The 25,600-nt window shown below is 42.1% G+C and overlaps 1 protein-coding gene across 1 annotated transcript in view; it reads right to left on the minus strand.

The window, feature by feature from the left end:
• Nucleotides 1-3,615: 3,615 nt before the first annotated feature.
• LOC140196690 (insulin-like growth factor-binding protein-like 1) overlaps nucleotides 3,616-25,600 on the minus strand; it is a 43,120-nt gene continuing 21,135 nt past the window's right edge. Inside the window, exons 2-5 of the mRNA XM_072256320.1 lie at nucleotides 11,498-11,607; nucleotides 9,699-9,815; nucleotides 7,182-7,299; nucleotides 3,616-4,348 (exon numbers count right to left, since the gene is read on the minus strand). Of these exons, the coding sequence (XP_072112421.1) occupies nucleotides 4,311-4,348; nucleotides 7,182-7,299; nucleotides 9,699-9,815; nucleotides 11,498-11,607 (383 nt within the window). The 3' untranslated portion in view covers nucleotides 3,616-4,310. The remainder of the gene's footprint in view (nucleotides 4,349-7,181; nucleotides 7,300-9,698; nucleotides 9,816-11,497; nucleotides 11,608-25,600) is intronic.

Here is a 25,600-nt window from a genome sequence, read left to right on the forward strand (position 1 = left end):
TTTCTTTTGCTTTACCTTTCTCAAATGGATGTGAAATGCAAGATGTGAAAATGTACTTAGAACATAGAACAGTACAGGCCCTTCAGCCACAATGTTGTGCTGGCCTTTTAACTTACTCTAGGGTTAATCTAACACTTCACTCCCTCATAGCCCTGTCATGGGGAGGGCACTGATGGCAGACCCAAATGCAAGACACAGACACTGAAGTACTGGGAACTGGACTGGACTAAAGTTAGGGAGGGTCAGGACTGGACACAGACTAGAGGTTGGGACAGGAACACAGACTTGGGCAGGGACATTGGCTGGGAAAGTGAGACCAGGAACTGGGAACTAGGAGCCTGGGTTTGGACTCAGAGCCAGCACAAGGACCCAGAACCTGGGTCTTGACTCAGGCTCAGACCCTGGAACTAGGCAAGGACATGGGGCTACAGGACTGGATGAGGCTTAGGTTCCTCAAGGGTTGGGTTGGTTAGGCCCTTGAGGACCCTTCCTAGGACACAGGGCCAGGATGACTGCCAAGGTAAACCACAGAGGAAACTGTCAGGGATTCAGAAGGACAGGAAAGGACAGATCCAACCACAGGGTAACAGCAAAGACAGCCTGACTTACCTCACAGAGGCTAGGACAGGAAGGGAGCACAATCTGGGATGGCTCTATCTCAGGGCAGCCAGCAACCTTGGCTGGCTACAGAAACAACCAAATCCATATCTAGCTCAGAGTGGCAGACAGCCACTCAGATGGCCCCAGAAACAGCCAAATCCATACCACAATGACTGCTCCAACTAGAGACAAGGCTCCATGAAGCAGTGGTCCTCCAAGCAGGTTTAAAGATCACAAATGGCCACTCTAGCCTTCCACTAACAGGTTACTCCAAGGAGATACTGACAAGACAAACCAGCACCCACACTAGAACCCAGGGCCACTTATATTCCCAAACCCAAGATGAGCATCAGGTGCCTATGATTAAGCCCAACTGAAACAAGGGACAGCCAGAAGACCTGGAGTCCGGAGTCCACAGACTGGACCGTGAACCGGAATGTGGATTTCACGGACTGGACCATGACAAGCCCTCCATTTTTTCATCCATGTGCCTATCCACAAGTCTCTAAGTTGTCCCTGATGTGTGTTTCCATCACCATCACTGGCAGTGCATTCAGATGTACCTACTGCTCTCTATGTAAAAAAACCTACCTCTGACATTTCCCTAAACTTTTCTCCAGTCACCTTCAAATTATGCACTCTTATATTAGCTTTTGTCGCTGTGGGGAAAAGGTCTCCATTCTATCTATGCCTCTTGTCATCTTGTAAACATCTATCGTCACCTCTCTTCCTCCACTACAAAGAGAAAGCTCACTCAAAATTTCCTCGGCAGACATGCACTCTAACCTAAACAGCATCTTGGTAAACATCCTCTACAGCTCCTCTACAGCTTCCACATCCTTTCTCTAATGAGGTAATTAGAACTGAACACAACAGTCCAAGTGTGGTCTAACCAGAGTTCTCTAAGCTGCAGCACTACCTCATAGCTCTTGAAATCAATCACCTGGTTAATGAAGGCCAACGCATTACATGCTTTCTTAACCATCCTATCAACTTGTGCAGCAACTTGAAGGATCCATGGATGTGGACGGGGGCAGAGTTTTGGATTTATGAATCATTGGGATCTCTTCTGGGGAAGGTATGACTTGTACTGAAAAGAAGAGTTACATCTGGACCTGTGGGGACCAATACCATTCGGGCAGGTTTGCAAGAGCTATTGAGGTGGGTTTAAACTAATTTGGCAGGGGGATGGGAACTGGCCGAGGATGGACAGTTGATATACAAGCTGAAGTATTTTATAGTGAGACTTTGAAGAAATTCAGGCAGATGATAGGGTAAAATTGCAGTCAGTGGTGTGAATTGAAGAGTAACATGGGGGCAAAATCAAGAAGGGTGATAAGCACAGGACTGAAGGTGTTCTATTTGAATACATGCAGCATACAGAGTAAGGTAGATGTTCATGCCATCAGGTTGGAGGCTACCAAGACGGAATATAAGGTGTTGCTCCTTGAACCTGTGTGTGGCCTCATTGTGACAGTCGAGGAGGCCATGGATGGACATATCGGAATGGGAATGGGAAATGGAATTAAGGTGGGTGGCCACTGGGAGATCCTGCTTTCTCTGGAGGATGGAGCATAGGTGCTTGGAGAAGTGGTCTCCCAATCTACATCAGGACTCACCGATATACAGGAGGCCACACCAGGAGTACTGGATACAATAGATGACTCCAACAGACTCACAGATGAAGTGTTGCCTCACCTGGAAAGACTGTTTAGGGCTCTGAGTGATAGTGAGGGATGAGGTGTAGGGGTAGGTGTAACACTTGTTCCACTTGCCAGGAGGGAGATCAATAGCGAGGGACGGATGGACAAGGGAGTCGCATAGGGAGTGATAGGAGGGCATGAACACTGATTGCTCAAACTTCTGGTAATGACCCTCCCCTTTATCCTTCTCCATTTCCATTTCCTTCTGTCACCTTATCTCTTTACCTGCCCATCACCTTCCTTCTGCTGCTCCTCCCCCTCTTCTGTCCTCTCCTATCAGATACCCCCTTCACCAGCCCTGCATCTTTCACCAATCAACCTCCCAGCTCTTTACTTCTCCCCTCACCCTCCCTTCCAGTTTCACCAATCACCTCGTGTTTCTTCCTCCCCTCCCCCCACCTTCTTACTCTGACTCCTCATCTTTTTTTCTCCAGTCCTGATCAAGGGTCTCAGCCCAAAATGTTGACTGTCCTCTTCCATAAATGTTGCCAAGCCTGCTGAGTTCCTCCAGCATTTTGTATGTGAAAATTGGTGGATGCAGCCCAATCCATCACAGGAAGAGCCATCACCATCATTGAGACATCTATAAGGAGTACTCTCACAAGAAAGCAACATCCATCATTAAGGAACCCCAAAATCCTTGCTTTCTTCTCATTGCTACCACTGGGAAGGAGGTACAGGAGCTTTAGATCCCACACCACCAAGTTCTGGAAGATATATTACCCTTTAACCATTAGTCTCCTGAACCAGCGTGGATAACTTGACTCACCTCAACTCTGAACTGATTCCACAATCTCTGGACTCAATCTCAAGGTCTCCGCAACTCACATTCTCAGCATTATTTATTTAATATTTTTTAGATTTGCACAGTTTTTCTGATTTTGCGTATTTGTTTTTTGTCAGTCTTTGATAGTGTGTGGTTTTTCATTGATTCTATTGTATTTCTTTGCTCTACCATGAATACCTTCAAAAAATGAATCTCAAAGTAGTTTATGGTGATATATACTGTATGTACTTTGATAATAAATTTACTTTGAACTTTGAAGTCAATCAGGAAGGGAAAGGAAGTGAAGATTTCTCCAAATTATTCTTGGAAGGTGCATTGGAAGTTTGGATGGCTACTTGTAAAGATGGAGGAATAAACATCATGTCCCAAAGGGAATGTATATTTTGGGATAGCTTGTGTCCTACAGGTACAAGTTGGTTTATTAGAGGCACACAGGTTAGTTACCTGTTCCATACATTAATGTGTTACTTGCTCCCAAAATTTATAGAATATTGTTGAAATAAATAAGTACTTGAAAAACAAATATTAAAGGTAGTTAAATGTTTTTGAAGAGTAACAGTAATCTTTATTAAAACACTTTGAAAAAGAGTACACAACAAAGGTAGCTATTAAATTTTGTAGCTTTTGTTGGAAAACTCCATTTTAGATTAGTCATACCAGTCAAGAACAGGAATTTTGTGTCACACCCAGGAATTTTGGAAGCATGGTTTCCTAAATTTGTTGGCTGCACAAGTTCCACCATGTTTGTTCATTAAAATTTGAAGGTGAACTTCTTTAAATATAAAATCACAAATTTTAAAAAATGTATTCAAAGACTAATCATTGCACTAAAGACAACACAACTGATGTATCGCTTAGGCGTTAAATAGGAGCTTTGATGAAAGATTAAAACTTGGTTAATGTAACATAAAGTATCTTCATTATGGTGCTAAGGTATATGACACACATCTCTGTGTTTTATACAATCGTTGTGAGCTTCTAACATCCTCAGTCCCAACCACCTCCTCTTCATGAACATCTAAGGCATTTTCAATTGCACACTGAGGTTCTGCAAGTGCCTATCATTTTATACTGGATGTACTAACATTATCATAAAAACTTTAGAAAAGTAGAAGAAAATGATACAAGATACATCATTTTCAATTCAATCTGTTACGTTTCATTTTTCTCTAACTCTAAAATGCAGGAAAAGGATTTATCAATGTGGAGTTAGCCAGGATTTAATTTTCTTCCTCCAGAAAGTCCTTTTTTTTCTTACCTGGAAAAAAATGACAAAAGTGAATAACATTCTAAGCAAGAAGGAAGAAGAAACTCTAAAGATTAAATATTAGCTTTATACTCAGTGGCCACTTTATTAGGTACACCCGCACACCTGCTTGTTTATGCAAATACTAATCAGCTTATCATATGGTGGCAATCCAATACATCAAAGCACACAGACATGGTCAAGAGGTTCAGTTGTTGTTCAGACTAAACAGCAGAATGGGGATGATTGTTGCAGATCATGGAATGATTGTTGGTGTTTGAGTATTTCAGAAACTGCTGATCTCCTGGGTTTTTCATGCACCACGTTCTCTAGAGTTTTCAGAGAGTGGTGCGAGAAGCAAGAAACACTTAGTGAGTGACGATTTTGAGGATGAAAACACCTTGTTAATGAGAGAGGTCAGAGGAGTATGGCCAGACTGGTTCAGGGTGACAGTAAGATGATAATAACTCAAATTACTATGCGTTACAACAGCGGTGTACAGAAGAGCATCTCTAAATGCACAACATGTCGAACCTTGAGGTGGATGGGCTACAGCAGCAAAAGTCTACACTGGGTTCAATTCCTGTGACCATTTTATTCATATATTCCAGTACCTAAAGTGGCCACTGAGTGTATTTACCACATGTCCATCAAAACAAATGTTGAAGATAAAAAATTCAGCATTGCTTTACGCAAACACGAGGAATTCTGCAGATGCTGGAAATTCAAGCAACACACATCAAAGTTGCTGCGTTCACCAGCAACTTTGATGTGTGTTGCTCAGCATTGCTTTCTTGGTTTCAGCAGTCCAAGGACTAACTATATCAGTTCTTTGTGGCAGTTCTCCTTGATTGTAGAAACATCATATTCCTCAGAAATCACGTGCATCCACCCTTTTGGCCCCCTGTTTTCATGTCGAATGAATACTCCTCCACTCTTCTTGAGAGAGCTTGCACCATTTCTCAGGACATGGTAAGTTTTTATATATATATAAAACTGGTCGGGATAGGAGCATTTCATATTTTACCTTTATATTAAAAATAATGAGCTCAAAGTAGGTGTATAATGTATGTACATAAGGCAATTTCTAGCTTATTTGATAGCATTCTTCCCTCTGAACATTCAGTTCAAGCCCCACTGTGGTTACTTGAACACAAAGATCCAACATTCCCATAAGATACTAAGGGATGGCTACATTATTAAAGGTACCAAAGGGTATGAGTGCTGTTTTATGTGGAATTAAGGGGATAAAGGATGTTATTGATGTGTTCTGGATAATGTTTCTAAATTAAGTAGTGGTTTTTATTACAGTATAGTTTATGTGCAAATTACCAATATGCAAATTATTTGTAATGTAGGGACAGCGTCGTCCTTCCACCATCAGATTTCTGAACTGACAATGAACCAACCCATGAACATTATCTCACTATATTTTCTCTCCATGGTTCAAAATTGCTCATTTGGTACAAAGCATTGAGGGATATTTTGAAAAGGTTGTTAGCCTCCTCTTTGTTCATTCCGTAGGCTAAGATTGCCGCCTTCAGTGAACAAGAAGTCACTCTAGCAAGTGCCATGCCATGTTTTACTGCTGTGACTTCTCTTTAGTGCATTCTTCCAGAGCTTTATTGATGAAGTTTGGCTTACACATGTAAATTAACAAAAAAAGTATAATTACAAATCTGCATATATGTAGCAAACAACTATGGCTTTTGATAATACTGCTCAGGTAAGATAATGAGCAGGAATAAAAAGGATAGCCTTCTTTATTGGTGGTCTGAGTGTAGTCAAAAGACCCATGCCAAAGTTTTTCTACACAGGAGGATGTGGAACAAGCTTTCATAGGGGATGGTTGAAGCAGATAGTATCATAACTTTTAAAAGGTGTTGGAAGAAGTACTTCGATAGAAAAGGATTAGAGGGATACAGGCTGATGCAGTCACAAGGACTTCAGTAGATAGGTATTATGGTTGCCATGGAAAAGTTGTGATGAAAGGATCTGTTTCTGTGCTATACAATTCGCTGATTCTGTTCTATGACCTGTGACTATTGATAAACTTCTGCTCCGGAAAGCAAGTAAAATCAGATAAAAGTGGGAGAAGCTAAGGTAAAACAAAAATGAGAAATAAGTAGGAGACAGAAGAACAACACCAGAAAACAGATATTCAGGTTTAGAAATTATAAAAAAAGCATAATGGAGGCACAATGAAATCTAAGGACAATTAGTTATAATCCAATATAGTAAATCACAGCTTTTCCAAAACACATGATGCACTGGGGAAACCACAACTATAAAGAACTTCTGCCAAAAGGGGTTTGCATTTTACTTCATTTCAGTCAGGAGTGTCTGTGAAATCAACATGCCACAATTGGTATTCATAAAGGATGACCTGTGCATAAATCCAGTGCTGTGATTAGCTTTATCATACTGATAGTGGAATGTAACTTTTCCCACAGTAACACTACGGTGTACTTTTGTGTATGCCAGATTCTATTCATTGCTCCTCAATCGAGCCAGGAAAGTCTGCAGTTGCTAGTTTGTCCCAATATCATACCTCCTAGATACACACCCACACACAGGCACCCATTCCTCTAACTCCTGTAGGAGCCTTGATCCAGAGGTGTTACATAATCAATAGCACAGTGCAATAGTAATTGAAAAAATGTATTTAAATATAACATTTAACAATTGTTGTTAACTTCATCTCTAAATTGAAATATTTTCCTCTGGTGAATTTCTAGTGAATGACATCCATTACATTTCTGCAGATTCAGTCACATTTTCCAGTGAGACATAATATCCCACTGGGCTACCAGTCTGTTATTATGTTCCCAAGTATCAAAAGCACCTTTAGTCATAACGACTTTCTCCGTGACCCTGATTGTGCCTTCAGTCTGAGCCTCTCCAAGGATGTTGCTGGCATGACATTGATAAACACCTTCGTCTTCCTTTGTCAGTGGATTTATCTAAATTATAAGGAGGATTTGAGTTATGAATATTATATATAGAACCAACAATGATTGCACATTGAACTGTAAACATTGATCAACCCAATAAGGACACTATGTATAGTCCATACATTAATGAAATCATTGGTGGCTATGAAATCACAGTATTGGCATTTACTGGTCGAAATACTTGATATTATTTTTCATTGAAACCACTAGTTATACTTACCAAGAAAACAATTTAAAAAATATCCATCTAGCTGGACCTTAAATAGCCCTAATTTTAATAAATAAATTGCCATTAATAAAGACCCATTTAGGAAAATGCATCATGTCCCTCTCTTTTTGATTAAATGTTAAAAAGAGTTATGTGTAGGACAGCGGTCCCCAACCACCGGGCCGCGGACCGGTACCGGGCCGCAAGGCAAGCTCTACCGGGCTGCGAGGAAACGATAGGATTTGGCGATATGAGTCAGCTGCACCTTTCCTCATTCCCTGTCACGCACTGTTGAGCTTGAACGCACGCGAGGTCATTACCCTCGCGTCGTCCATGTCAGCGCGGGAAGGAGATCAACTCCTCGAGTTTGCAAATGACGACGGGCTGAAAATTATGTTTGACATAACATCTCTGCGGGAATTCTGGATCAAAGTCAAGGGCGAATATCCTGAGATAGCCACGAAAGCACTGAAAACATTGCTTCCATTTCCAACTTATCTCTGTGATGAATGTAACAAAAACTAAATTGCGGAATAGACTGGACATAAGGAACCCCCTTCGAGTATCGCTGTCTCCCATCACCCCTCGATAGGACCGTCTTGTTGCAGGAAAACAAGCCCAGGGCTCCCACTGATTCAGCGATATTGGTGCGTTGCAATGATTTTATATGTTCATACGGGGAAACTGTGTGCTGTGTGTTTAATATCCAAACGTTACTCAAAATGTTATGATGCTATTGACTTACTTATATAACCATTTAACAATTACAGCACGGAAACAGGCCATCTCGGCCCTTCTAGTCCGTGCCAAACGCTACTCTCACCAAGTCCCACCGACCTGCACTCAGCCCATAACCCCCCATTCCTTTCCTCTCTATATACCTATCCAATTTAACTTTAAATGATAATATCGAACCTGCTTCTGCCATTTCTACTGGGAGTTCGTTCAACACGTATTTCAAGCTCCCCTGTCCTCCCCTGATAATTGACTTATCGCTATATTCATGTGAGGAAAATATGCGCTGTGTGTTTAATATTAAATTCGTTAGATAAACCCTTTTAGAAACGAAATTGAGTGTATTAGCCACTTATCACCAATATTCCGGTCATGATTAACAGCGCCCCCCTTCCCGAACAGAATCGCCAAAAACAATTTGTAGCAAAAAACAGCACGTGCACGCATAAGCAAGTCACGCATGCGCACTGGTGCCCGCGCAAGGCTTCATGGTCATTGTAGTCTTTTCCGGGTAAACACAACGTATTTGACTGCTACTGTACTCTTGCCCGTTGGCAACCATCCCCCGGCCCCCCCCCCCCCACCGGTCAGCTGGTCTGCAAGAATATTGTCAATATGAAACCGGTCCGCACTGCAAAAGAGGTTGGGGACCCCTGGTGTAGGAGATAAACTTTCCCAGTTTCGAGAAGTCACCCAGTGAAAGATTGCTCCATACCTGGCACTTTGCAGGGAAGGTTGTCTGATTACTGCAGAGTGGTGTTAGAGAGAAGTATTCATGTAGAAAAACACCACCAGCAAGAGGAAATACATGATATCAAAAGTACCCTGGCAACTTTCAAAATCTATAACTGATAGATATTAGCTTTATGCTGTTTCTTTTCAGATGCTATTTTAGACCACTAACCATGAAGAAAGTTGTTTGTTAATCTACAGAGTGACTTTATTTATGTTTTCATTTTTTTTGTTGCTGAAAGGACAAAGGTCCTTTTGCTGCAGGAGAAACATAAACCTGCTAACGTGCTGGATGGTGCAAATTGATCGGACAGGTGGGAGACTGGAACAGTCTGGTGGAGAAAGGTAAGATTACTTCCATCGGGGCATCACAGTGTTGGTGTGAGGAAAGGAAATGGCCTCAAACAATATCGAAACGGCCAGGAGAAGGTAGGTGTTCAATATGTACGTTGAGTAAATGCTTTCTCTTTGATTCTATAATCCTTTAATTGAGAACTCTTAAAATCATTCTATTTCTAAACCATACAAAGTAGTCTCCATAAAATACTTGAGTTGATCTCCTGGATTTTCTCTCAGAGATGAAGGTTAACGCATTCTTCCCGGACTGTCAGAGAACAGTGGTACTGGTTGTAGAGCAGTTTGTTAATGAAAGAACTTGCCTCTTTATGATTGTCTCAGTGTGCACTCACCAGTGTGTTACCTAATCTCTACATGTGTCCAGTCTAGTACTTACCAGAACCCATCCGGTGCTTTCGTGCTTGGATGGTCCACCGCGGACCTGAACTGCAAGATTCACTCGGTCTCCGGGTAGCTCTTCCAAAAGTTTTATTCCCTTGGGTGACTCGGTGACCTACTCACAGCGAAAGTGTAAATATTTGAGTGATGAAAAGGTAATAAATACTATTTTAATGCAGACTGATATAATGGAAGTGTGCAGTAATGAATAAACAGAAGGCTGTGTGTCAGTCTATGTGCACGCCAGCACTTCACACCAGACAATGCAACTCTGTTCCCAGATGTGAGCACTCACAAATTCAGTTTAAAATGTGTAATTAGAATTTACACCTAACAACGGGTACCTGTTTATGGTTGTAGATCTAGTTACAGATTCTCTTAAAGATAGGAAAGGTATTTCTCCATGTAAAGAGTAAACCTCGCTCATCTTGTGTTCGGGAGTCTGGTTAATGGCTGACAACTAGTGATAATGTTGACCTATAGGTAATCTAGGATGATGATGGATATGCAGGAAACTGGAGCTGAGGCCAGAATCAGATCAACCATCAAGTTATTGTATTGCAGAGCTCCAATGGTCTATTATTGCTCTGCTTCTTCTGTACTGTTGAATGTACTAATTTAAACATTGTATGATATGCCTAGGCTATCATTGGCTTTCATATGCGCTTGTGTGCTTCTCTGTAACTGTATTTGATAATAAAAGATGAATTGTTATGCTGCTTAATTTTCCAGAATATTGCAGCAATCAAGCCAAAGCCAAAATGTATCCATTTCACTGAATTCTGCTTTCCTCCTACAAGAACAAAGCATGCAATCTGACATGCTCTTCTGGTGCCTTTTTGAACTTTAAACTTAAAACCTTATTTGCCACATTTCATCTTCTCCACGGTCTGAAAGTTTCAGGTCTCAAACTCTCCCGCATATCACTCTTTGTTTGCACATCTGGGCTAATACTTTGCTCTGTGGTTGACATCCAGAATACGCCGGTACAAGTTTGACATGAATCACACCAACCAGCATCTTCAGAAGACTCTGAAGGAAATGTGCTGAGGAAGCAACTCTTAATGACAGTGCAAACTGGAGCTTAACAAATGCAGCTACTGTCATGTGTACAACACACATGGAGGATGAAGGATCCTGTAGCAGGGAAGAAACCCTTCCTCCATATCACTAGAACCTGCGATCTTTATACATTGTTTTTTAGCTGCTGGCAACTATCTACTGAAATTTTCTCCTGTGGATTAGTGTAAGCTAGTCTAGTTCTTCTAGAGTTGCTGGCCTACAGGAAGGCATGTTCCCAGAGCTCACGGAGGCTGTCTTGACATTAATATGTCTGGAGTTAGCAGTTGCTCTCTACGAAGCAGCAAGGGACTATTTCACTAGAGATCTGCTTGACTTCTGAAGATTGTCATCTACAGTATTGGGACTTTGGATTATGTTGGAATTTTGTACTCTGTTGCATCACTGGACAACCTGCTACTTTACTAAACTGTCATCTACAGTAATGGAAAACTTGCTACGAAGTTGGGTTATTTATCACAGTTCTAGACTGCTCTTTGTGGTATTATATCTTTGTCACAAGCATGAAGAGTTTTAGTGTGTCTTTAATAACAGAATGTTCACTGCAACGTTGAACTGCCTTACACAGTTTTAGACTGTGTCCTAGTATTGCACGGTGTCCTTTGGTACAGGTATGTCTACTACAGTTTTGGATGTTCATCTTTGACTGCCCTTTCTACATGGACGACTTCCCTAAAGGAGAGAAATAAAATGTCATGCTGATTGACTGTGTCCTACCTTTCTCCAGGTGACAATCGGAGTTGGAACAGCTTTCACTTCACAGGCCAGGTAGACCTGGGAACCAGTCACATTCTGGACTGACTTTGGGGAGAGGATGATTACAGGAGCTATAAGAAAGCAGATGAAAGAAATTTACCTTTCAGAAACAAAATCTATTTAATGTTGGGTTCTCTGTACATATTGTGAACCGACTTTGAGGAGAGGATGACTACAGATGCCGGTAGAGGATTTGTTAGAGAAATTCATCTTTCAAAAGCAGAGTGTATTTAATATTGGCTTCTTAGGTTTCAAATTTCTATTTGCAATCTTTCTGTCCTGCTCTTTCCTACTGTGTGAGAATTTTTCCCTCAGCTGAAAATGAATGAGATGCTCCGACCACTGATGGGCAGACATCTTTAAGAGTAAAATCAGGAATTACTTTTTCCATTAACATTATGGCGAAAACCTAGAATTTTTCCCTACTTGTAGGTTAACGAGAGTTTCAAGGTTGAGCTAGTGCTAGTGAGGGCATTAGTATGTGAATAATGTAGGAACTTAACCAACGGGAGATGACAGGGTTACTGTAATGTGGCTGTGCACTCTTGGTTGCAGACTTTTCTCATGCCATAGCAATACTTAACAAGTTAAAGATAACTGCCAGCCTTTGATATGCTGTGGGATCTACCAGGTCTAAATGTGTTGGAAGGTAGGCAGTATTGGAGCTTTTGCAGCAGATACTACAATTGTGAATACTCCCCCTTCCATCTCATATTTCCTTTACTAATTAATCCATCTGATCAACTGGATGGGATCATTTGTGATTTCCATAAACTACACTTCAATTAACAATAACATTCCTCTTTGATTAGTTCTCTCTTTATGTAGGGAACGACAATGTCAGTCAATTTCTGAATGAGTTGAACATACAGAAACAGGCCCTCAGCCCATGATGTTACCTGAACTAATTAATCTAGTAATTAAACACTGTTCATCTCCACCTTCTCTGCACATCCATGTGCCTAAGAGCCCCTTAAACAGCTCACAAACAAGAGAAAATCTGCAGATGCTGAAAATCTGAGTTCCTCCAGCATTTTATGTGTGTTGCTTAAACAGCTCTATCAATTTTTGCCTCCACTACCACTGCTGACAGCACATTCCAGATACACACCACTCTCTGTGTTAAAAAAAAATTGCCCTACAATTCTCCTTTGAACTTATCCGCTCTCACTTTAAGTGCATACCCTCTAGTGTTAGACACTTTGAATTTGGGAAAAGATACTACCTATCTACTCTATCTAGCATCTCATAATCTTATAAACCCCTATCAGATTCTCCCCTCAGCTTAGGCCACTCTAGAGAAAAGAATTCTAGTTTGTCCAACATCTCCTTATAGAACACGCCCTCTAGTCCAGGCATCATTGTAGTAAACCTTTTCTGCAGTCTCTCCAAAGTCTCTACATCCTTCCTATAGTGTGACAAACAGAATTAAATGCAAGCTAGCTGGTACATATAGTCAGATTAGATACATTAACTTTAGCATATTGTTCCTAAATCCAGCATATAGTGTCAAAACAATATTACTTGTATATTATATATGGAACTATCATAATGACACTGTATGCTGGATTTAGGAAATGGGTTTGTTTTCTTTAAACTGGAGCTCTGGTTTGAGTTCCTGTTTCTAAAATAACCTTCAACTTAAGTGACTTGTAGCAGAAACCGATAATCACTAAGGCGTAGTCCTGTGTCATGGCTGTGATCTGCAACCTTTAAAAATATAGTGTGGAAAACATTCATAAAAAGTCATAGTACCACTGTTTTATAATAACACTGTCAGTTCGTTCGAATAAGGCCCAAGTGCGGGGGGTGGGGGTGGAGGAAGAGGGAGGGGGGAGGGGGGCAGGAGGAGGGGAAGGAGAGGGAGAGGAGAGAGAGAAGAGAAAGGGGGGGAGAGAGAGAGAGAGAGAAAGCGCTGAAAGGAATATCTAAACATTAAACAAATACCGCTAGTCTTCAGTGTCAGTCGAATTTATAGCCCACTTTCTCAGGCAAGGTTAAATGCAAGCAGGCAACGTAATGTTGCTCTGCCTTGCTCAAGTCTCGACAAGAGCTACAATGAAAAGATGGAAGTTAAATATCAGCATAATTAAATAATTAGCTGACACATGCAATATTCACGAGCACAATTGCCGAACCTGCTGTGCAGCCAAGCCCGTGATGTGACAGGGCCCCCTTACCCAGACACAACTCCTGAGGCACCACAGACGTGTGCCCACTGGAAGTTCCGGATGAGTGATTTGTCCAAGCTGTCCTTCACTGGGGATCCAAGAACGTTCATCAGAACTATATTCTTCCCAGTCCACAAGGTACTGCACCTTACTATGTACCCAGCGAGATGCCAGGAGACGCCGCACTGTATTGACCAGGGAACCATCTACCAAGTGAGGAGGAGGGGGAGGGGGGTGACTGGGGCCAGGGGAGAGGTAGTAACTGGCTTGCGCTGGGAAACATGGAACACTGGGTGGATCTTCAGTGATGCTAGTAGATGTAATCTATATGAGACCTTGTTGACAGCCTTTTCTGCTACGAATACTCCCTCATAATGTGGAGCCAATTTGCAAATCTCGACTTTCAGGGGAAGATCCTTTGATGCCAACCAGATCTCCTCTCCTTGAAAGGCTTTAACTGTCGGCAGAGCCAATTAGCCTGCCGGGCTTATTATTTCTGGGCGTTCAGCAGAGAAGCCCTGGCTGGTCTCCAGGTGCGCTTGTAGCGCTGGATCAGCTGTTCAGCAGCAGGAACTCCCACATCAATCTCCTGGTCAGGGAACAGCCGGGGCTGGAATCCCTTCTGGCATTCAAAGTGGGACATACCTGTGGGTGATCTCTGCCCAAACCAATTGGGAGCTCCAGTGTGTGGAGTTGGAAGATGCAAGGCAGTGCAGGGTTGTCTCCAACTCCTGATTCACTCTCTCGTCGGCCATTGCCAGAACCAGTCAAGAGACCGGTTGTGGCTCCTACAAGACAGCAGAAAGCCATTCAAAGATGGGAAGTGAACTGTGGTCCACGATCAGACACTATGTCTTGAGGGAAGCCGTGGAGCCTGAACACATGTTGAACCATGAATGTGGCAGTCTCATGAGCCAATGGGAGCTTAGGGAGGGCAATGAAGTGGGCAGCATGGAGAACTGATCCACAACGACCAAAATGGAAGTGTTTCCAATAGACATGGGCAGTCCAGTGATGAAACCCACCAAGAGGTGGGAACAAGGGCAGTGGGGCACAGGATATGGGCATAGCAAACCCGCGGGATGCCGGTGTGACGTCTTGTTCTATATGCAGGTTGGACAGGCAGATGTGAAGTCATGGACATCCTGGGACGTAGATGGCCACCAAAATTGTCTCTTAATAAACTCCAGGGTCTGTTGAATTCCTGGATGTCCAGCCAGGTGGTGGAGTGACCCCATTCCAACACTTTGGAGCGCAATGTAGCAGTGACAAACAACTGGTTGGGAGGTTCCCCACTCAGGCCTGGGTCCAACTGTTGGGAGGTCTTCACCTCTATCTCTATTCCCCAGATCACTGGACCAACAATATATGAATGAGGAAGGGTGGGCTCCAGATCAGCATTGTCCCCAGATCAGTCGAACTGCTGGGAGAGAGTGTCAGCCTTGGCATTATAGCTGCTGGGATGATAGGTGAGGATGAAATTAAACAGGGTGAAGAGGAGAGCCCACCAGGCTTGACAGGAGTTGAGTCTCTTTGCATCCTGAATGTAGGAGAGGTCCTTGTGATCAGTCCAAACCAAGAAAGGATGCTCTGCCCCCTCCAGCCAGTGTTGCCGTACCTCCAATGCCTCCTTGACAGCCATAAGTTCCTGGTTCCCAACATCATAACATCATAATTACTCTTGGTCAGGGTCAAGCCACAGGAAAGAAAAGCACAAGGATGCAGTTTGTTATCTGCAGAACAGCGCTGAGAGGTGACAACTCAAATATTGGCATCGGATGCATCCACCTCCACAATGAATGGCTGTGATGGGTCTGGGTGTTGCTGCACGGGGGCTGTGGTGAAACTTCGCTTAAACTCCAAAAATGCTTGTCAGCACTGTCTGTCCAAGGGAATCCTGCAGGTCTTCCTGGTGAGTGCATTTATGGGAGCAGCGATAGGGCTGAAGTTCCGGATGAAGCGGTGATACAAGTTTGAAAACCTCATGAAGCGCCATACCTGTTTGACCGTAGACGGTTTGGGCCACACTGTATCTGCCTGAACTTTACTAGGATCCACTTGAACACTGGATGGGGTAATTATATAGACTGAAAACCACACCTAGTCTTTATGGAATTCACATTTCTTGGGCTTGGTGTACAGGTTATTTTTGAGGAGCCATCTCCAGACATAGATAAGGAAGTTGTCTAAATACACAAAAGCAAACTGGTCCAACATGTCCCCTCACCACATCGTTAACCAAAGCTTGGAAATCAGTGGGGGCATTGGCCAGACCAAAGGGCATCATGAGGTACGCACAGTGGCCATTAGAGGTGTTGAAAGTTGTCTTCCACTCATCCCCTTCTTTCATACAAATTGTCATTGCGCAGATCAATTTTGGAAAATATGGTTGCTCCCTGGAGATGTTTGAACGCAGATGCAGGCAGGGGAAGAGGGTAGTGGTTCTTCACAGTGATGTTGTTCAGGAGTCGATAATTGATGCAGGGGTGGAGTGTGCCATCTTTCTTGCTCACAAAAAAGAAGCCTGCTCCTGCCAGCGTGGTTGACAGATGAATAAACTCCATGGCCATTGCCTCCCTGATGTATTCCTCCATGGCCTCCATTTCAGGACGAGGGAGGGAAAAGAACCGGCCACGGGGAGGACTAGTGTCAGGTAGGAGGTCTATGGTGCAGTCATATGGCCGGTGTGGGGGCAGGGTGGTGGCCGTCCTTTTACTGTAGACCTCAGGAAGATCAGCATATTCAGCTGAATCCCAGACAGATCCACATCTTTAACTGACACAGGAGTGGATTCTTGGAATGGAGCTTCAGCTGGATTCGGAGAGATAGACAGGCATACCCTCCCAGTTCTTGGAGTGCTTTAAGAGACCAATCAATCCATGAGTTATGTTGGGATAGCCCAGGAGACCAAGCATCAGTGGCATTCAGCCATATAGGACAGTTCTTCACTATGATTGCCTTTGAGTACAAGTTTGAGGGGGTCAGTGGAAAGGTGAATCTGGCCAGTTTCCAGTGGTCAACCGAACATGGCCTCGACATTGATCCTTTCTCTTAATTCCTGAGTTGGAACTCCCCATCTTTGAGCTAGAGTGGCAAAGGTTGTCAGGGCAGCAGAAAAGGAGGACCTGCGAGATGCTGGGAGTGGGACTCATGCGGCCAGAAGCTGCTAAGTCGATTTGGTGAGACCGCTAATAGCTGTCAGCTGACGCTGGCTGTTCACAATGAGTTTGTGGATGGAGGCTGTGAGAGCAGAAATCACAGATACCTGACTCCGATTGTCTGCAGTGAAATGTTGAACAGTTGCGGCGAGGGATGATACCTATTCCTCTAGCTGAGACTGGGCTTGGCAGCATGAGATTATCTGTGTCATTGCTTCAGTAACTTCACCCAGAACAGATTCAATCGCCTGTAGTTTGTCCCCTATCTGACCAATGAATCTCAGGGCCAAGGTCAGCTGCTATCTATCTGCTTGGTCCATCTTTGAGGTCAAGACTTCCTGTCAGTTCATTTGAATATGGTCCAAGTGTGGAGACAGAGAGACAGTAAAGTGAGGCGATAGTTCACAGACTTTAATGCAAACAGGCTGCTAAGCGAAAAGAAAATAAAAAATGCTAGGCCAAACAGGGCTGTTAACTAAAGCTCTCAAAATGGAAAACTAGATGCCAACACTGCAGCTGAAAGGAATATCTAATTATAAAACGAAAATCACTAGTCTTCAGTGTCAGTTGACTCAATAGTCTACTTTCTCAGTCAAGGCCAAATGCAAGCAGGCAGCGTAAATTTGCTGTGCTTTGCTCAAGTCTTGACAAGAGCTACAACGAAAAGAAAGAAATTAAATACTGCCATAATTAAATAATTAGTTGACACGTGCACATTCATGAATACAATTGTCGAATCTGCTGTGCAGTCAAGTCCTTGGCTATTACAGATCCAGCTTAAAAAAGTCCTAGCTAATGACGTGATCTACAGATAAGGTGCAGCCATAGAAGGCTATCTGATATAAAATGAGCAGGGGACAACAGTTGATTCTCTCTCTTTATAGAGACTTGTTCACTCAGGTAAGGGCTAGATGTCAGTTCTTAATACAATTATATAGAACCTCAGTGACATTGTACATGAAATAGTGTGCACAATGCAAGTCTTTCTACCTAATGAACTATGAACTTAAAAGCAAGCAAACGCAACACATGTTAATGAGGTAGGTTTTTGGGATGGGGCAAATTGAATTATGGTGAGAGATTTATTAGATTTAGCTGATTACTTTAAGAGAGTTGATATACATGATCTTATTAAATACCACAGCAAGTAAGAGGGGCCAAATTGGATCAGGCAGCAGCTATGGAGTGGAATTAACAGTTGATGCTTTGACCCGAGAGCCTTCATCAAGACTTGGACTGAAACGTTGACTGTTTATTTGTCTTGATGGCTGCTGCCTGACTTGCTGAGTTCCTCCAGAATTGTGTGTGTTTTTCTCTGTATTTCCAGCATCTGCAGAATCCCTTGTGACTATGAGGAGTCAAATGGTTTGTTTCCCCTTCTATTTCTTATGTTCTTGATGTTGATGAGATGCTTCCTATCATTGGATAATCCTGGTGAATTAGAATTAGTGTACACTTAGCACCCATTGAATGGTGAGCATTTGCAAGGACTGGAGGATGTGAGAGAGACTTATAAATTGTTTTTTGTGAAGGGCAGCAAATTCTCAGAAAATGAATGAATTTTTTTGGTTCCCAGTGTTGGTTTTAATTTTTCATCCAACTACCCTAATGGTCTGTTCTTTACCTTGGCTCCCAAAACCATGTTAACCTGGTTAAAGTTTCATATGCCATGAAGGGCTTAAAGAAGGACACCAGTTGTCCATCCCACTTGATCCAAACAGCAATTTAATATGCACTGGATGACCATGCAGTCAGGGTGGATTTGTTTGTTATGTGAGCTGGTTTAAAGTCAGCTTCACACTGTTGAGGGAAAACAGAGGAGCCATAACAAACTTCAGAATACAACAATAAAAACTTGGCACTTATGCAACTTAGTAAATAAGAGGCGAAATTGTCACATAACAGGTATGATAACTTTGTTTCCAAGTAACTGTTTAGCAATCAGAGTCTAGACCTGTGTAATGATTAGATCTGTATGAACAGTATGCAAGACAAGCTTTTAATTGTACCTCAGTGCATGTGACAGTAATAAAGGAAAGGAAAGGTACGCCGCATCTGGAGTTTCTCCGGTTAGCGGACGATTTCCCTCCACGCCTCTCTAACGTAGTGGGGAACCGCGTACGAGGCAAGTTACAGCAGTGGTTTGCCATTGCCTTCTGCTGTGTGAGTTTCCAAAGAGATCACCAGCTCGTAACCCAGCACAGATGGAAAGCATGCAGGGGAGCCGGCTGGCTGGATTTGAACCCGGGACCTTTTGTCCCGAAGTCCGACGCTGATGCCACTATGCCACCAGCCGGGTCGGACAATAATAAACCAATTCCAATTCCAATTCCAATGATTCAGGGCCATGGGTTCAGATCCCTCTAGAACATCTTGTAAATTTAAATCGAAGCATTTAAAATATTGTCTTAGTAATTATTACATTGTAAAACTGTTTCATCAAGCAAAAAAAAATCTTTCATTTTTACCCAGTCTGCCCACATGTCACTAAGACTCACCAATGTAGTTGACTCTTAAATGCTCCTTCCATTCAATGCCATTAAGGATGGGAAATAAATGCTGCCATCACAGTCGGAATCAGGTTTATTATCACTGGCATATTTCATGAAATTTGTTGTTTTGCAGCAGTACAGTGTAATACATAAAATTATTATAAGTAATATAAAACATGAATAAATAGTGCAAGAACAGCCCAAGATAGTGAGGTAGCATTCATGGGGTAATGGGCCTTTCAGAAAGCTGATGGCGGAGGGCAAGAAGCTGTTCCTAAAACATTGAGTACTGTATGTGTTTTCAGGCTCCCATATCTCCTCCCTGATGGTAGTAAAGAGAAGAGGACATAACCTGCATGGTGAGGGTCCTTAATGATGGATGCTGCATTCTCAAGGCACTGCCTTTTGAAGATGTCCTCGATGATGAGGAGGCTAGTGCCCATGATAGAGCTGGTTGACTCGACAATCTTTACCAGCTTCTTTCGATCCTGTGAATCAGAGCATCCATACCAGGTGGTGATGCAACCAATAAGAAGTGAATCTTCACCTTACTGACATTGTGAGAAAGATTGTTGTGAAACCAGACAATCCGCTGACCTATCTCACACCTCCTCAGTGATCAGTCACGTCCACATCCCGTGGGTGAGTGGGTAAAATTAGATAGTGTGTCCGATCATCAACAAAATATCCTTGTAGTCACAGCAAGTCAGTGTCATTAACTTACTCTCCGCATAATCTGGAGGTTGCTTCTCAGTAAAAGGCTGCTTCAAGTTAAAAACATTGCACAATATTGGAAATCAGACAAGATTTGCTTGCAGATGTTTCCTGGTGCATATAAGCATCTAATATGTCCCTGATTTAAGAGGAGTGCAGCAGAAGGGAAAGGAAATAGCTTTGTGCTGTACAGCAAAGCAGATGGGAGTTACAGGGTGAAGGAATTGTAGGGGATCGTTTCAGCGTCAGGGCAGGGCAGGGGGGCACCGGGCCAGGAGCAGAGCTCCCTCTGCTGAGAATTCTCTGCCTCTGGCCTGGCAGAGATCCACCTCACTTTGTTACGCTCGCCCCGCAGACGTTTATGTATTTGCTGCACTTAGCTTTTCTCCAATCCTCATAGCTGTACAACTGGTGCAATGAAACTTAGGGGGAGCTTGAATATAATCTTCCTAATTACACTTCCAAAGGCACTAAAAAGACTCAGGCTATCCCACCAAAATCCCACTGAGTCAAGCCAATGGATCTATTGACTGTTGAAAGCTCAAAGTTAGGACCAAGTTAAGAAGTCCGTTGATTCAAAATCCCTAAATTTCTCCATGCTCAGTGTGGAACTGGGTGGAAATGTAGTAGAATTTACAATTTTATAAGGCAGTGGCTAACAGGTCTTTATAAAAACTATCAAGTGAATGCCACAGCAGGAGCCACTATTATTGAGTCTATAGTCAATCATTCCTCTTATTAACAAAGTGGCAGAGTGATTTTAAAGGAGGCTCCAGAACTTTCGCCAAATATCCTCTTATTATGAGAGAACTGGGGATGTCTGCAGGGAAGCTGGGACTCCCGTGGATCATTTATAGATTTAGTCTTGACAGCTGTTACAGTTCACACATCCCCATCTGCTAGTAATGTTCCATTTCTAAGATTATGAATAGGGTAAAATTGGACATAATGTTCTTCAAGAGAGTGTCGAAGGGCTGAAACAGTTTGTGCTCTGACACATTTCCTATAGAATTGTTAATTAACAGCAGCAATACAGACGCATAAAAAGCTGTTGGTTCTCCAAACTGCAAGGAGCAAAGGATTATTTTGCTATCCATTTTGATTTAAAAGTAGAATTCATTTATTATATTGTCCTTTAACAAATGTTACAAAATAGATTTGCCTGAAATTCCCATAAACCTACTATCTTTTCTTCTCTGGCATACGTGTGACTGTGGACAATATGGATGACTCTTCCCTGCCTTTTGAAATGACCTGAAAAACCATTCACTTATATTATAAAAGCCACGGTCCTGACGAAGGGTCTCAGCCTGAAACGTCGACTGTACCTCTTCCTAGAGATGCTGCCTGGCCTGCTGCGTTCACCAGCAACTTTGATGTGTGTTGCTTAAAACAGAATAATGGCCTTTACCAAAGTTCAAGAAGGTTGTTTATATTTGAGGTTACTATTTAAAAGAGATATGAAGCACAGATTATTCTGTCAGGGGATTGTGAGTCCTTTAAATATCACAGAGTGATACAAATTGGAAATAGGGCCCTCAGCCCGCTGAATCAGCACGGACCATTAATCACCTATTATAATAATTCTACAATAATCCCATATTTTATTTTTCTGGTTTCCCATCAGCTGTAGGTACCACCCCAGTCTCTCACTCACCTACACACTAGGGGCAGTTTACAGTGGTCAATCAACCTATAACACACATCTTTGGGATGTGGGAGGGAAACCCATAGAGTCATAAGGAGAACATGCGAATTCCACGCAGACAGCACTGGAGATCTGATTGAACCCGGATCCATGGAGTTGTGAGACAATGCCTCTCTACTAGCTGTACCCCTTTGAAGCTCTCTTCATCAAAGGACACGGAAACAAATTATTTTCATATATATTTAAAATAGATGTAGATAGATTTTCAATAAATAAGACAACAGCAGATAAACAGGAATACAGAATTGATATTGGAATGAAATCATCCAGTCATCCTTGATTCAACTGAATGATGAAGGAGGCTGAAGGGGTTAGGAGACCTTATCCTGCTCGTAATTCATATGTTGTCACCATATACAGACAAGTTTGATGGGATTTTTGCAGCCCATTACATCATCACAGTAGTAATTACCTGCATTGAAAATGGGGTAAAATTGGTAGGAAATAGGACAGCGAGTTAGCTATTCAATCTTGGCTGTACATAATTGTAGAAGAGTAGGCTTCCATGAGCCTTGAACAAAATGATTATAGGCAAATTGCCTTTGATGCAGCCATCCAAAAACTAATTATTACTCTAGAGCAACACACACAAACTTCTGGAGGAACTCAGCAGGTCAGGCAGTATTTATGGGGAGCAATATAACAGATGACATTTCGGGCCGAGACTCTTCATCAGGACTCTGTAATTTTACTCTGCTTATCACAACCAATCCATTCCAGAGTATGACAAACCCTCACAACAGAATCCAAATCAAATTCCACACTTCTTTAAACACATTAGGATTACAATCTAGAATTATGTCTGTGTAGGCACAAGTCTTCTGAGAGGAGGACTTGAGTATGTACAGAAGAATGAGTCAAAAGACTGTGTAATCTCCACTCTCATGGACTTACCATTGTGATTATACAGAAATGCCTCAAGTTAAGTTTGGTAATATATCCAACCTCAACATTTAGCTCAATAACCAAGCACTGCTTGATTGTCAAAAGTTTCAATGCATTCCTTGATCAGCTCAATGGGCTCTTTGAACCCTAGCCAAGCTGCCAACCTGTATTCATTCTGTTAGAGGTCATTTTACCCCAAGGATGGCAACGTGGTGCAGCTGGAGAAGTTATCCTAAACCAGAATGGATAGCTTCACTCATGGCAACACTGAATTGATTCTACAACCTATGAACTCACTTTCAAGGACTCTACAACTCATGTTCATTCTCTCGCTCTCTCTCTCTTTTACTTTTCCATATTTGTACAATTTGTTGTCTTTTGCACATTGGTTGTTTGTTGATCTTTGTATGCAGTTTTTTCCATTGATTCTATTGTGTGTTTCTGTGCATTTACTCTGAATGTCCACAAGAAAATATATGTAGTCCATATATGTAGTCTGCTAATAAATTTACTTTGGTCTGATTCCAGCTCCAGTAATCTTGACTCAGTGCTCCTGCAGTTGTATGTTCTACTAGTGGTTCTGTGGGGTTCATCCCAAGTACATTGGTAAGTTGATTGCCTCTTATAAATTCCCCTAAGTGTGTAAGTGATCGTCAGAATTGGGGAGGAGTTGATGGGAGTGTGGAGAGATTAAAACAGGGTTAGCGAGGATTATTGTGAAGGGGCATTTGATGGTCAGTATAGACTTGATGGGCTGAAGCACATGTTTCTGTTCTTTATGAACCCATAGCTCTATGAAGAAAGCAAACTTCCCCAGTCCTGCCTTGGGTGAATTTCTGATTCTCATTTTTGTTTCCTTATGAAATAAAAACAGAATCTGTTGGAAATTCATAGCAGGTCATGCAGCATCTATGGACAGAGAAACAGAACAGATGAAAGATCATCCATCTGAAACAGTTAGATCTGCACATTGATGTTTGCACGACCCGTTCAGCATTTCCAGCCACTCCCATACTTTAGTTGACATAATCTACAGTGATTTATATTATTTTTTGGCTTGGTATCCAATCCATAAATTTGAACCCATCCAAAAATTCTCCTGACCATATATAATTCCACTTCCCTCATTGCAATCTGTTCTGTCATCTGCAATTGTCATCAACTTTGCTGTGTTTAAATTTATCAAAGTATAAATTACCATTTGGGACTGTGAAGATTACAAATGTATAGAGTATAACAAACATCAACAGCAGCCTGGAAAGTTTAATATGACAAGTTTGGCTTCTCCTTTGTTCCAACTCAAAGTCCACTATATCTGCTTTTTTGCTCCAATGGTCTCCTGAATTTTGATGTGTAAAGAGTAAAATAATCCACTAGAACCAATGAGCAGGGATCCAGAGGCACTGGTGCAAGGCACAGACAGCTGCCACATCATTTCAACATCACTAATTTTAGTGCTTGGAGCCAACTTCCTTATACTGGCAGCAAGGCTCCAAGTCTGAAATTCGTGATGTTGAAATATGTTTACTGTACCAAAGAGGAAGCGAGCTACTGCTTCAGTGAATTTGTCCATGGAGAGTCAGTACAAATGAGATTTAACTTCCTCAGACTTGGGAGAAAATAAAAGACCTGTGAATGCATTTTCAAATAGCTTCAAAACAGAGTAATTGGAGTGGGTCACCTGAACAGAAAGACTTGAATCTTTTCAATCCATTGCTACTACTGGATGATGTCTGTATAAAGTTTTCAGATTGCATTGAAGATATATTGCACATTATATCGTATTTTACACTCAGTGGCCATTTTATTAGGTATTTCCTGTACCTGATAAAGTGCCCACTGATTGCATATCAATGGCCTTCAGCTGCTGCAGCTCATCCACTTCAAGGTTCCATGTTTTGTGAGTTCAGAGATGCCCTTTTGCACACCACTGTTGTAATGTGTGGTTACTTGAGCTCCTGTCACCTTCCTGTCAGGTTGAACCCGTCTGGCCATTCTTCTCTGACCTCTCTCATTAACAAGGCACTTTCATCCACAGAACTGCCACTCACTGGATGTTTTTTGTCTTTCGCACCATCTTCTGTAAACTGTAGAGACTGTTGTGTGTGAAAATCCCAGAAGATCAAAGACTTCTGAGACGCTCAAACCACCCAGTCTGGCACCAACAATCATTCCACAGTCAAAGTCACTTAGAGAACATATCTTCCCCATCCTGATGCTTGGTCTGAACAACAGCTGAACCTCTAGAGTCTAGACCATGGCTGCAAACTTCTATGCATGGAGTTCCTGCCACATGATTGGTTGATCAGATATTTGCATTACTGAACAGGTGTACAGGTACGCCTGATAAAATGGCCACTGAGTGTATATTAAAGTTTATTCTTTACAATCAGATATCTCTATTAAAATGGATGCTTTATATCTCTTAAAGGTGGAGAGTAGGGTTTTAGCTCACAGCCGAACAGGTGCAACTTGCTACCATTCACTGCTACTATAGCATGTCTGGAAAACATGCATTTAAGCTGAGGGATGGAGTGAGTTTAGAGTTCATGCAGTTAAGGTGAGGGGATAGTGTTGAAGGGAGATATGTGGGGCAAGTTGTTTTAAAAAACAGTTATGTGCCTGGAAAGAGGGATTCAGGTATGATACTGGGGTTTAAGAATCTTTTACACAGACATGTGAATATGCAGAAAATGGAAGGAAAGAAATCATGCATGAGCAGGAGATATTTAGTATAATTTGGCATCTTGTTTGGCACGGACATGGTGGGCTGAAGAACATGTTCCCATGTTGCTCTATAGTCTATGTACAGCACAATAAAATACATCAGAGATATTCTGAATAGCTAGAACATGTAGCACAATGTGGCATTATTTATGCAATGTCTTCTTTGAGATTGTAGCAAAAATTGTATCATTTTCTGAAATCATCATGAT

The sequence above is a fragment of the Mobula birostris genome, chromosome 4, assembly GCF_030028105.1.
Source record: "Mobula birostris isolate sMobBir1 chromosome 4, sMobBir1.hap1, whole genome shotgun sequence".
Lineage (NCBI taxonomy): Eukaryota > Metazoa > Chordata > Chondrichthyes > Myliobatiformes > Myliobatidae > Mobula > Mobula birostris.